This window comes from Aethalodelphis obliquidens, unplaced genomic scaffold (genome assembly GCF_003676395.1).
Source record: "Aethalodelphis obliquidens isolate GAN/ISIS:26980383/991018 unplaced genomic scaffold, ASM367639v1 scaffold57, whole genome shotgun sequence".
Classification (NCBI taxonomy): Eukaryota; Metazoa; Chordata; class Mammalia; order Artiodactyla; family Delphinidae; genus Aethalodelphis; species Aethalodelphis obliquidens.
Genome location: NW_020838001.1, coordinates 12026581 through 12040137, shown reverse-complemented (window position 1 = coordinate 12040137; position 13557 = coordinate 12026581). Strand labels below are relative to the sequence as shown.

Genomic DNA, 13557 nt, shown 5'->3' with positions numbered 1-13557 from the left:
ATAAAAAGAAAGAAAACATTCCTAGTGGGTTATAAATGCACAAGCAGTATGGACAATATTTACCTTACAGTGAGCTGGACCTTGCTCACGCAAAAGCTTATACTCAGGTTGAATCTTGTTGAAACGGGCTAACTCATTCACAAGACACATTGGGGTTTTCTCTTTGGGGTGTGCCATGTTAGAAGGAACTGAAAAATAATGTAAGAGCATTGAAGTCAACTAGCAGTATTTAAGACTGCAGCTCTCCCAGGGATATGAAAAAAGAGGGAAAACAAGCTGAAGGTCTAAGGATTTAAAGCAGCAGTGATGCAATACTGCAAACCACACTGGGGGCACATATCTGAAGACACAGCTGGGATCTTTTCTGAACCAGTTGAAGCCAGGTAACCTAGGAGGGGGTGTGTCTTCAAAAGAGAGAGAATAGAAGTCAGAGGAATAACTAAACCATGGCAAGCACACAAGATTTGAAATCAGATGAAGCACTGCTATTATAACCAAGGGAATAACAAGGAGGTCTTTTGAGTAGAGACACACACACACACTGGTTACCGCAACAGCTGTCAGCTGTACCCTGTTCGTTATTTCATAAAAACTCAATATGCCAGTACCATTTCTCAAACAACGACTGTCCTTTTCCACACAGCTAACTTCTCATTCCTAGGGCGTCCTCTAGTCTTATCTCCAGAGGCTGCCATCCTCAGACCATATCCATTTCTGATAATTATAAGTAAAATAAAATGGCCTTTGTGGGTGGGAGTTTTATGAAGTCAAAAAAATGTGGATATAAGAACACATTAGAAGAAAAAGCAATAAATCCCAGAGGACTGAAATAGTCTGTGCCATTTCCTATTAAGATGGTATTCAAATGGCAAATATGGGGAACACTGTATCTCTAGGGGACCATGACAAGTCAAGAATGCTATTTGGTGAGCTGGTCCAAGGAAGTCTAGAGGTAGCAGCATGATAGATGCCATTCTGCCGAGAGTGGGACAAGCTAACACTCTAAGAACAGATTTACAAAGCAAAGGAAACGAGACGATGAAGGAAGAGGAGGAAATGCAAGGGAAACTGTCAGGCTTAAGGTTGAAAAGAATTTTTTATTAGGTGACTCTAGCATAGAGACACCTATGCTGACACCCCATTTAATTGGTTTTGCAACTTGGGGGAAGGGGAGGTTTGGGGAGCAGAATATTGTTTTTAGGGTTTTTTCCCCAGAGGTTTCAAGTTTTTCCTGATCAATGAGCACATTTATTTCATTTTTATTTTCCTAATATTTAAATTTGAATGCTTCTAAACTTATTTCTTTTTTAAAAATCTCTGCTTCTTTGTTCAACTTCTAACTGGTCCTCACTATGATTTCTTAGCCACCTCTGGAATCTCAATTTAAGCTTACTTATTCAAAATAAAAATTATCAAATGCGAACACACTCTTTTGCTTTCCAATAAATCTGCCTGCCCCCTTGCTTGGGAAAAATCTTATAGACATCCAAAAAGGAGGCTTACACCTACAAATCAATTCTGGGAAATAATGATAAAAGCAGAATTTTCCCATATAACAATGAATATCCAAAGTGGTATTTACTGTTCGATTCTTTCTGCCAGCTACCATTTTATAATAGACAAGGCTGTATAGTTTAGTTTCCAATTTTCTTTCTTACACTTTGAAATGGTCTGTCAAAGGCCTCCATCAACCCGATATACAACCAAGTGTGTTCTATATCTGGGATAAAGAAGCGTGGGTGGTATACTTTCTTCTGCTTCTTGAAGGTAAATGTGTGTGAGAGCTCCCTACATCTGCAATCTACTTATCAGATCAGAAAACAGGCTAAGAAAACATTTGAAACAGAAGACACTTGGAGTCATACGCTTACCTGCAGCTGCACTGGTGGATGTAATAGATGCAGAGGGTAAAGCAGAGTTTTGAATAGGTCTACCTGCATTTTCAGAGGGCAGAGAGCTAGTAGTAGAAGGAATACTCATCAAAGGCTGTGAGAGAAGAGACTGGTTCTTGTTCAGTATTTGGCTCCCTGAGAGAGCGGCAGATGGGTTCTGAACTTGCACTTGAACTTGAGACATGGTCACTTTCAACAAAAGTGAACAACTGCAGGTAAACAGCTTTCAGTGCAGGTTAATTCAGTGCTATGAAGTCTAAAGTTCTACCTGAAAGTTGTAAGGGAAAGAAAATAAAAAGATAAATTATAGAGGAGATATGTAATTGCCAATATTCAGTCAAAATTGGTGTCACCTACTCTAGTATGATAATGGCCCCGTTTAGTACGTAGCTATGTTGATGTATTAGAAATGTGTCTCTCCTTCGTATACAGTAAGGTTCACTAGCCTTGTAAATTTCTCAAAGTGTTTTTAAATGACTTACAATACCCACATGCCCTGCATGTTCATTTTACAAAGAGAATCGGCATGGTATGATAATATTTATTGTTGAATATTAAGAATTATAAACTATAGTTATATTCAAAAATGCAAATTAAAAAATATGAAGAGGTTTTCCATTGCATATGGGATATGGTAAAGGTTTCTGGTTTCAAATTGATAAGAAACTGAAAGCAAACTGGGTTTGTAACACCATTAACAGGTGAATGTAAACACTGCTTCCATTTTAGGGCCATATGCTCAGATTGGCAACCTTAGAGCTTTCCTTTACATTGACTGAAGAAAGAGAAGAATTCCTCACTTTTCCTTTTTCTTTTTCCTTATGATGGTAAAAGATCTCTTTGTTTTCCTACAAGGTTTGTTTGAGATAGTCTCATTTATTTACAGATCCCAAACAAGAATTGCTGCACCCACATCAATGCTCATGATCCTGAGAAATCATCTGAATAGCAAAGAACATTCTATAGTATTTCTATCATTAAAAGCAAAAGCAGAGAAGATGAAGAAGAGAGGAACAGATTTCAGACAGATGATTTTACTAGCGTGGCTTGTAGGGGTAGAGCCTACGGAGCAGAGATTGTTTACTGCATCTTGTAAGTTCCAAAGGCATTAATCCTAAATACATTTAAATTTCTTCACAAGTCAAAAATAAGGACAGTTCTGCTCATTTTTATAGTCATAGTTCAAAAAGTTGAAAATGTTTAAGCAAATCAAAAGTACTCAAAAATAACCAGTAAGCAACAAGGAACAGAAAAAGCCAACCAAAGCAGAAGCCAGCAAGCTAACAAATTGGAAGTTCTATTATAGAGTAATTTTTGTTACTTTATTTTTTTTAAGTCTCAAAATGATTTTTAATTAACGCTGGACCTCTAGAAAGAGATGAATGACCAGAGCAATTAAGTTACTTGAGGAGTCCTGGCACACCCTCTCTTGTTGAAACAAAAAGGACTACAAAGTTCAAAACAAGACAAAAAACAAAAGCAAACCTCAGCTAAACTATGACTTTGGTTAATAGAGGCATAAACATTACCTTATACAACAAAATTCTCCAATACTGCAGTTGTTCCTTGCTTACTTTTGAAATCAGAACAAAATAACGGAGGAGATGCACTGAAGATCTAGGTAATGGTCTTAGCAGATAAGTTGCCAGTGTCAAGAAACAAGTCCAGAACCTTTCAGAAGTCAGCTATGACCCTGTTTCATTGTTCTTATTTCATTCAGCTGCCAAAATATAAACACTTCTCTCTCAATCTTCCCCCTCCTTCTTTTATTCACTCTCTCCCTCTCTTTCTGAACTCTGTCTTGAGGGCATTTTTCTAAAGAGTATACTCACAACTTCACAACACCAACCATAGGTCACAGGTCAAAACATAAGCCAAAAGCCAAAGTGTTTGCTCCACAGTCTACCTGCATCCAGAAGGAGCAACCCAACTCTGCCCTGGGTGGCTCTGGAGAGTCTGAGACTGAATGAACTAAATTTAGAAAGGGTGGGGCCCAAAGGGATCTCTTTTGGCTAACGTTCTCTACAGCAGGCCCACTGCCAGCATTTCCAGTCACAGACATAAATTCATAGGTTTTCTAGAAGTTGAGAAAGGGAACAAACAAGTTATTAATTAAAACTGCCCCAAAAATGTTAACCCCAGGTACACCTGGAGGAGTTATGTCTTTAAAACAACTGGTTGAAACCAGTAGCTCAGAACTGCAAATTAAAAAAATTTTAAACCCTCCTAATAAGGCTCTGTATTTTACAAATTTTTAATTTCCAATATGACCAATAAAAATTCAACAACCAGTACTCATTTTTAGTCATTTACTAATTTAACATTTCTACGTGTCTTTAAGCCTGAAAAGAGAATCTGAAGCAGTAGTTCTAAAGTGGGGGCAATTTTGCTCCCCAAAGACATTTGACAATATCTGGAGCCATTATTTGATTGTCATATTTGGGGGATGGCAGAACCTATCAGTATCTAGTGGGTAGAGGGGCAAGCATGCTATTTCTAGTACATATATAATACGAATCCACAAACTAAAATCTTACTAATGTATTAAGCAGCTTATATTCTCAGACAGGAAAAGAAAACCCCCTTTTCATCTCAAAAGGCTCTAAAACACTGATGCTAATATTTTACCCAAACAGATGCTCCTCCCCTAAGAGAAGCCAGGCAGCTATCATAGCTATAAATGGGGGGGAAAATATGGTTTACTCACATAATTCAAAGAACAAATAAAGTTTTTCATTACTGATATCTATATAGTTCACAGAAGTATTCAGGGCAATCACAGAATTTCAGAGATATTACTTCTGTATGAATTTAGAACCTGTTGCTCAACAGTGCTCCATACTGAGATTAAATCCTTAAATGAAAACTTATCTTTTCCTTTACACCTGTCTTTAAGGATTGTTTTCCAACAGATAAATTAGGGACTTAGAAGAGATTAAAATGCTTTATTAGAATCTTCTTACAGAAGAACAATATTTCACACACAGTAAAATTAGGTTGAAAAGTTTGAAACACAGAGACTCCAGTTTTCCCCAGCGTTGGAAACACCTTGACTGTTAAGCCCGTGTTGTGCTATTTCCCTGCCTCCAGCACAGATGAGAACCTTTAATCTCCTGGGTTTTTTCCTATTTGAAGAGCTTGAGAAACCAACTCAAGAAAACATTTTCATCCTGTTCTCAAATCCTAAATTTGTGGAGTACATATAAGAACTACGACATTATAAGGGGTTAGATGATAATTATGGGTACCTCTATAAAAGCATTTTTTTTAATTGTACATGATGTGCTAAAAAGTGATCAGGCACAAAATGCATACTCCTAACTCAGCAATGAATCTACCAAGACTGGGCCATACTGAGTGCACAGTCTGAGAGATTTAATACACAAAAAGGCAGATCCTTCTAGAAACAGTTTACAGAAACACCTACAATACTACTTAGTCCTAACCATTTTCAACTAACAGATTGTTAAATTGTTGCAGTATGAAATACCTACTTCAGCAATTAGGGAAGATCATTTTTAATATCCAATTTTTATCAGGATTTACACATGACATAATGAAGTATCTATACTTTTGTGCAATCAACACATCATTCCCCTTTGTAATAAGTGATGTTTCCAAACAAGATGTGTTTTTTAAAAAACAGGGAGGGAGGGAGGGAGGGAGGGAGGGAAAAAGAAAGTCATCCCAATTCTGAACAAGCTTTTAAGATAGCCAAGACACTGCAAGAAATATCTCCCCTTCTCTTCTTTATTATATTTTATATAGTATGGGTACACAGATACAAAGGAATATTCCAGTTCCTCACCATGACAGAACATTAACAGTACCAACAGCAATTTTAGGATATATTTATTCACTATTCAACAAAAATTTATTAAGCATCTAGTACGTGTGAACCCTTTTATGGCAGATTGTACATTCTCAAGTGCTAGAAACTACTTGTTAAACTTTTCCTCAAAGACACAAGAAGAGCTCTTTAAGCAACCAACTGTACGTCTATTAATCTGTTCTCTATAGCTTCTGAGAGGCTTCACTCTCAGAGAAACTTTGTCAACAACAAAAAGTTAAGGAATAAACCACTTTTCCTATAAAAGCCTTGAAATACACCTAAAATACCCACGTCCTTCCCTTACATCCAACACTTACTTCCAAGATCCCTGTCCAATACATCTTTCTAGCTGCAATGTGGTTATGTTTTCTGCAAGTGAACTCACTCCCCCACCACCATACCACCCTACCTTCACCTCCCCCTACCAGCATCCACCATCTCCTGCCCCCTGGAAACAGCAATTCACTGACTCCAAATGTTATCCAAACACCTGCAGGCAGGGCAACCACAAGTACAGAAACATGGCAATCACTATCATCCTACATAATCATTTCCAAAAAGACGATGTCAACGTCAAGCAAATAATGTCCAACAGCAGGCCCATATATCAAATCACACAATAATAAAAGGTTCTTGAAAAGAAATATGACCAAACTACTTAAAAGAAAAAAAAAAAGACCACAATGTACTTGGTGCTCAAGAGAAAGACACAGAACAAAAAGCCATGATGAGGCACAATCACTCGCAAGACAATAAAATGAGCCAAAAATAATGCCTGGAAACAACCCAGACTGTTCAAGACCTTTGCATCCAATACAAGTGACTGATTGCAGGGCCAAGCAGGCAATGGAGGATTTTCTTTACACACAGATGTAACCATTAGGTGGTCCATTTAAAGAAATACTTCCTAAAGGAGAATTCACTATTGTTCATCATAGAAAAACCATCACACCATACTGTGCACTAAAGGGGAAAAAAAAAAATTTACCTGTGCAGCCTAACAAGCTGAAAACCTTATTTTCTTTTCTAGGTTTGAAACGTTATCAAGTTCCCCTCCTCCCTTCCCTAGGAGAACTTCTTAAAAGTAAGTCAACACAAACACTTATTATTTTTGTAAATATGGAAGTTTGGGGGTTTTTTTTTTGGCCATGCCGTGCAGCTTGCGGGATCTTAGGTACCCAAGCAGGGATTGAACCCAGACCCTCGGTAGTGAAAGTGCAGAGTTCTAACCACTGGACCGCCAGAGAATTCCCAAAATGGAAGTGTTTTTAAATCAAAATGAATATCTGTGTGTGATCTGCTGGTGATTGTTAAGAGTAATACTGTGGGGCTTCCCTGGTGGCGCAGTGGTTGAGAGTCCGCCTGCCGATGCAGGGGACACGGGTTCGTGCCCCGGTCCAGGAAGATCCCACATGCCGCAGAGCGGCTGGGCCCGTGAGCCATGGCCGCTCAGCCTGCGCGTCCAGAGCCTGTGCTCCGCAACGGGAGAGGCCACAACAGTGAGAGGCCCGCGTACCGCAAAAAAAAAAAAAAAAAAAAAAAAAATTCTTGAATAAGAAGGGGCTTGGTTCAATACACTTAACTGTCTTTTCTTTCAAAGAAAAAAAATTGTAGTCTGTAGCCATGTGCCATCTACGTAGAAACCAGCCTTCCTGCTAAGTAGCAACAAACAATGTTAAATCATGTCAAACTTCTGAGTTGTGGCTTTCAGTTCTACTCCCAACTCAGATAGCAATTATATGCCCAACTCTTGCCAATCCACTGCTTGCTGCCTCAGTTTCCCCAAAGCAATCTGTAATAGGCTCTTTGACAAAGCCTCAGTTGTAGCAATCTGAGAGCTAAAACACTGAAGGAATCCTGAGGCACTGGTAACAGTTACTCAGTCCTTTGAAAAGAAAAGCATTATACAAATTCAGTGTGATGAGTGCAAATCCATTCCCCGAGCTTTGTATAACTTCTCTAAATTCCTTATGCATCAATTTCCTTATTCCCAAAGAAAGCAAGGGTTAACTTGTCTATTAATTACCACCTCAGAGATAGGGTATGATCATGTGCTTTCAGCCCTTAGAGGGAAAGTGCTAAAAAACACAAAGCAGTGTCAATGCTTGCAGTGTCCTGACAAAGGACTGTAAAATCCTGAACACTCTTACAGTAAAACTTTTTGGGTCCAGGTGATCACAAGCAGTCAGTGGTAAATGGAACTTGTTTTCATTCACAACAAAAAACAATGTGGAATTATTTCCACAAGTTTGAAAACCAGGTTTAACATAAGCAATCTGTGAAATCAAAGGCAAACTACAAAAGTTTCTATGACCAAGATGCTATTGACCGAGTTATGTTTAACAACACTTCAGTGGTAAATTTTCACGTCTCTACATTTAAAGTGTATGGCAGTGCTGGCTAGAAGGTTTTACATTCTTGCCAACAATTTTCCCTGTATTGACGTTCTAATTAAATCTCAAGAGTAAAAAGAAATCAAACTGCATAAAATTTCTTGTTTCTCTAATACTATAGCCAGAAGTAAAAGTCATTTTCCACACAAATCACTGAAGAATCCAAAAACATTACAGATTATGAACAGGCCTGAAATTACAGAGCCAAATTACGCGTACCTTAAAAACAAGCGCTCCAGCAACAATGTTGTTTTGGTTCAGAGAGGTTAAGTGGTTGGGAAACTCCTGGAAAATAAGAAACAGTAGCAGTTTACTAGAGTAGATCTTTTTCTGAAAATGAAGATATATATTGCTAAAGTTTTGGGGAAGCCTAAAATTTACAAGTAGGGAAGGAAGTTTCTGAAAGCATGATGTCATGGCTTGAAGCAGCCATGTAGAGTCTACAAAAGAAACAAGTGCCTGGGAACTAACTGGGTAAAAAGTGCTTTGCAGAGACACAAACATATGAGACAGTAAAAATTTCCTTTTTAAATCTTAATTACTTCCTGCTAAGAGAACTATGAATACCTCGGAGTTAATTTTTTAGAAAGGAACTGGAGGGAACTTCCCGGCATTCCAATAGTTAGGACTCCATGCTTGCACTGCTGAGGGCGTGGGTTGAATCCCTGGTCGGGGAACTAAGATCCTGCAAGCTGCACAGCATGGCCAAAAAAAAAAGGAACTGGACATCATATACCATCCAATCACACAAGCCTGATTTTTAAATTTGCAGCCTTTAACTCCTGATTAAATATTTTATTCATAAATGTCCTTACCATATGCTTGGTGATGCAAATGCAATTACATGGGAAAATTTACAAAAAGGAACTTGTACATAAATATTCTTATATTAAACTGCAAAATATGAAAAAGCACATTACCTCTAGCAAATCCAAATCATAATCATTCTTTAGAACTGGATTTCAGATGACATAAGAGTTTAACTCAAACTCTCAGGTCTCATTTATCTAGAGGTGCCCCTTCTGTAAACTGGCAGTAGTCAGTAACAAATAGAATTCTTTACCTTGAGATGCTTTTTGCGTTTTTACAACATAAAGTAATTTTGCTCATTTCAATTTCACACTGCCACTGTGACTTAGTAAACAATAAAAAGTAGCTGTTCACTGTCCAAATAATTTCAGAAATAAAATTATGAGCTTTAATTGGTTCTACAGTATTTTAACAACCCAACTTCTTTCTGTAAATAGTACACTATACTAACAATTCTCCAATCTAGAACCCTATTGTTCCGCAATCTCACCCATTCAAAAGACTAGCATGAATGGAAAATGAAAAGGCCTCTGCACAGCCCAAACAAATGTCTAAGACCACTTAATAGAGGCCATGCCTTTTGCCAGTGTGGGCTTCCCTCAATTCAAGCTCATCTAAATCTATGCTGAACGCTTCTGGTAGGTTTGGTTATCTAGTTTTCTAGCCCAAGCCTGAAGTTAAAAAAATAAAATGTTAAAAAGGAGGTGCTAGAATCAGACAACAGTGAGAAACAACTGTTAACAACTTAACAGCAAAGAAAAAAAGGGGGAGGGAGGAGAAAAACATCAGTCTACAACGCCATGGATTTCAAACATCTCAACACAACACAGGTGATAGCTGAGATTCATATACACATTCACACTTCCATGAGCAAACTTTTTTTTTAATCCCCAACCATTTCCAAAGCCATCATGATTACTACCAGTGTATCTTTATACCACTTACTTACTCCAAGCAGCAGCAGAGAAGAAAGACTATGGGATAAGCCCAACTCCCTTTCTTTCCCACTCAAGAAGCACACTAGAACACAAGAGAGTGAATTAAATTCATTGTTTTATTCACTCAACAAATGATTCCTGAACACCTAATAAACAGCAGGCACTATTCTGTGCACTGGGGAGAGAGGAGTACACAAATAAGATGTAGTCCCTGTCCTCATGGAATTCACATTTGTATAGGAATAACCTTGACTCCAACACAAACTTAAATAAGTAATTCACAGTGGCATTTTAATTAGTAGTAACATCATTTATAATACACATTACCTCATAACTAAAGAAGACACAAAAGAACATAAAAGGTCCCCTGGCTGCAAGACACTGATTTAGGATAAGGGCAAACAAGCCATGACATGGCTGTGTGGGTGACGTAGAGAAAACTCTCGACTGGGGATTTGAGTTTGGGTGCCAACTCAGGTGCTCAGCTGAACTACCCTGAGCAAGTTACTCTGTAGACTTCAACCTTTTAATATATCAAATAGGGTTACCACCACCAATTTCATATGATTAACAAACAATAATCATATTATTCTTGGGTGGATGAACTGGTAATGTAGGTGAAATGCTTATAAACTACGACAAAGTTAGCTAATAAACATCACTTTCTTAGGGTACACAGTAACCAATATTATAAAATAATATTAATAAATTATGTTCAAAACACACTATTTAAGAAAGAAAAAAAAATGTAGCAAACTTAAGAAGAACCTCGTCCCCTCCAAAAAAATTTTTTTACTTTATACTTTTTTATGTTTGGTGCTTAATAAATTCTGAGTTAACAGGGAAATAGTTCCTTGGCAGTCGTCCTCTAAATGTTTCAGACTGTAAACGTTCACTCTACTACAAACCAAAAGGAAACTTATTTGCCTGACTACATTTGACTGTCATCTAGGTAAAGGGTCATGGAGCCTCAATGAGCAGGTTAAACTGCGCAACAAAGAACGTAAGCCTCCAAGAATAATCAGACTTATCATTACATATAAATTATCTACTAACAGAGGAAAGGACTGCCTTGCATTTTGTACCAAATCACAATGGCACCGGCAGACAATGGTCCTATTCGTATCAGGATGGAATCTGCAAGGATAGAAAATTCATGTCTTAATTTTAATCTACAGAAAGCATGGACTTCAAAAGAGCAAAAATGTGCGAGAATCAGACAAGATCTAGGTAGATCATAAAGCTCATGCCTGAGAGGAGCTAATATGGTAACACCTTAAGAAGCATTATCTGCTCATTTCATTCCCAGAAAAGACACATTTCCAACACCTTTTCATGATTAATGAGACACACTTATGCCTTGGTTGAGGTTAAACACAGAATGGAAACTCATATACCAAATCCAAACTCATAACCCCAAATCCAAAGGCACATTAAATTTCAGTGATCTAGCCTTTTAAGACTAGCCATAAGGGTTGACCTGGTAGCGCAGTGGTTAAGAATCTGCCTGCCAATGCAGGGGACACGGGTTTGATCCCTGGTCGGGGAAGATCCCACATGCCGCAGAGCAACTAAGCCCACGCACCCCAGAGCCCACGTGCCGCAACTACTGAAGCCCGCATGCCTAGAGCCACCACAGTGAGACGCCCACGCACCGCAATGAAGAGTAGCCCCCTCCTGACACAACTAGAGAAAGCCGGCGCACAGCAACAAAGACCCAAAGCAGCCAAAAATAAATAAATAAAATTTTTTAAAAATGGCTGGGAAGCAAAGAGGGCAACAACCCTATAAAGTTAATTAGAGGCTTAGTTAACTCATTTCCAGTAAAGCAGAATAATATAATTCTAAAGAAACTAAGTTTCAGACTTCCCTGGTGGCGCAATGGCTAAGAATCTGCCTGCCAATGCAGGGGACACAGGTTCGAGCTCTGGTCTGGGAAGATCCCACATGCCACGGAGCAACTAAGCGGGTGCACCACAACTACTGAGCCTGCACTCTAGAGCCTGTGAGCCACAACTACTGAGCCCGCAAGCCACAACTACTGAGCCCACACGCCTAGAGCCCATGCTCCACAAGAAGAGAAACCACCGCAATAAGCCCACGCACCGCAACAAAGAGTAGCCCCCGCTCACCGCAACTAGAGAAAGCTCGCGCACAGCAACAAAGACCCAACACAGCCAAATAAATTAAATAAATAAATAAATAAATTTATATATTAAAAATAAAAAACTGATTTTCTTGGCAACAACCTTGTCTACAGTTAATAAATCATTTTCAATAAACTTCATGAAGGATTATAGCAATAATTTAGGGGACAGCATCCTTCAACACAAAGGCTAATGAAACATCCTCATCCCCATTTACCTCTAAGGCCCACCCCCAACCTTTGAAACAGCTTAAAAGTTTTAGTTTAATTTGACTACAGTAATCTGTCACAACAAACAAAAGGAAACTGAAAATCTTCCAACTATTTCAAGGAAATCATGAACAGCATTCATTTGAAAGACTGAGTACTACCGAGCCAGACTTTTTTCCAAATTGGTCTGAAGTCCTAGTGAACAAAATTCATCCTAACTGTGGTGGGTGGGAGAACTGGGGAGAAAGCACTGGTGACACCCAGAATAAATTACTCTAAACAAAAAGCACCTGAGAATAATTAGAGACGTGTTGTGCTTCAGTGGAAAGAGCTCAGGACCCCACTCCAGTTACTTGGCCTCCCAGATGGGCCTCAGTACCTCAGCTATTACGACCGTTCCTTTGCAAAGACGTTGGGGAGTAACAGAAATACAACACAAAGCGTCCACTTCAACCTCTGGCACAAAGGAAGAGCTCGGTGAACAGCAGCTTTTATATTATTAGATAAATTCAATCTGACCTTTCAGATTCCTTTGCTCCATCAAATAACTCTCACCCTGTAATCCTAACCTGGCACATGGTAAGAGCTTAATAAATAGTAGCAAATATTATTATCCAGCAGATTCACTGATCCTGTCCTCAGTCACATATAAACATCTACAAATATAAACTTAATAGTTACACACCACTTGTAAAAAAAAACATTTTAAATGGGAATAGAGGACATGCTGACTAAAATCAACCCACACTCACTGGGCAATCAATTTTAACGCTACTTCAAATATAGAGACAATCTGATGAGCAATCATTTTCATTTTGGGAAAAGACCCCAGGGCACTTAAATAGATTTTCTTAGACTTTGTAGTCCAGCAGACATTTCAAAAAGCCTCTAGGACAATTATGACCTCTCTATTATAATACAATTATCTGTTTTGCTTCCATTACTGTTATAAACTCACAAAGTCATCACATTTTTCCAAATTAGATTCCAGATTAAACAGAAGCAGATGGGATACAGATTTAATATTTAGAAGACTAATTCTTAATTGAAAGCAAACACATTCTTGGATAGATTTTTTCTACTTTTGCTTTCAGTAAATTACTCTGAGGGACCCCCTGAATATATTCCTTTAACAAATAATTGAACATGTGTTATTCCAGAAAATATAATTAAGTCTGAAGAGAATTTGTTTCTACCTCCATTTATCTGGTGACATAAATCACTTAACATCAACCTTATTCACTACTATAGGAATGTAAATATTTTAAAAAGTAAATAAGCTATTTGCAGTAATTTCCTCATTTTACCATTTTATTAAAATAAATAATTCTCTTTG

The 13557-nt window shown here is 38.2% G+C and overlaps 1 protein-coding gene across 16 annotated transcripts in view; it reads right to left on the bottom strand.

The window, feature by feature from the left end:
• Positions 1-13557, bottom strand: part of STAU1 (staufen double-stranded RNA binding protein 1) — an 89065-nt gene that overhangs the window by 40458 nt on the left and 35050 nt on the right. For 5 of the 16 annotated variants that reach the window (XM_027087052.1, XM_027087053.1, XM_027087054.1 and 2 more), the window contains exons 2-4: positions 8337-8402; positions 1872-2160; positions 64-188 (exon numbers count right to left, since the gene is read on the bottom strand). The exons of 3 other annotated variants lie outside the window; for them this stretch is intronic. In XM_027087052.1, the coding sequence (XP_026942853.1) occupies positions 64-188; positions 1872-2076 (330 nt within the window). In that variant the 5' untranslated portion in view covers positions 2077-2160; positions 8337-8402. Of the gene's footprint in view, positions 1-63; positions 189-1871; positions 2161-8336; positions 8403-13557 lie in introns of those variants that run through there. 8 more of the 16 variants (XM_027087057.1, XM_027087058.1, XM_027087059.1 and 5 more) reach the window with 4 other exon arrangements.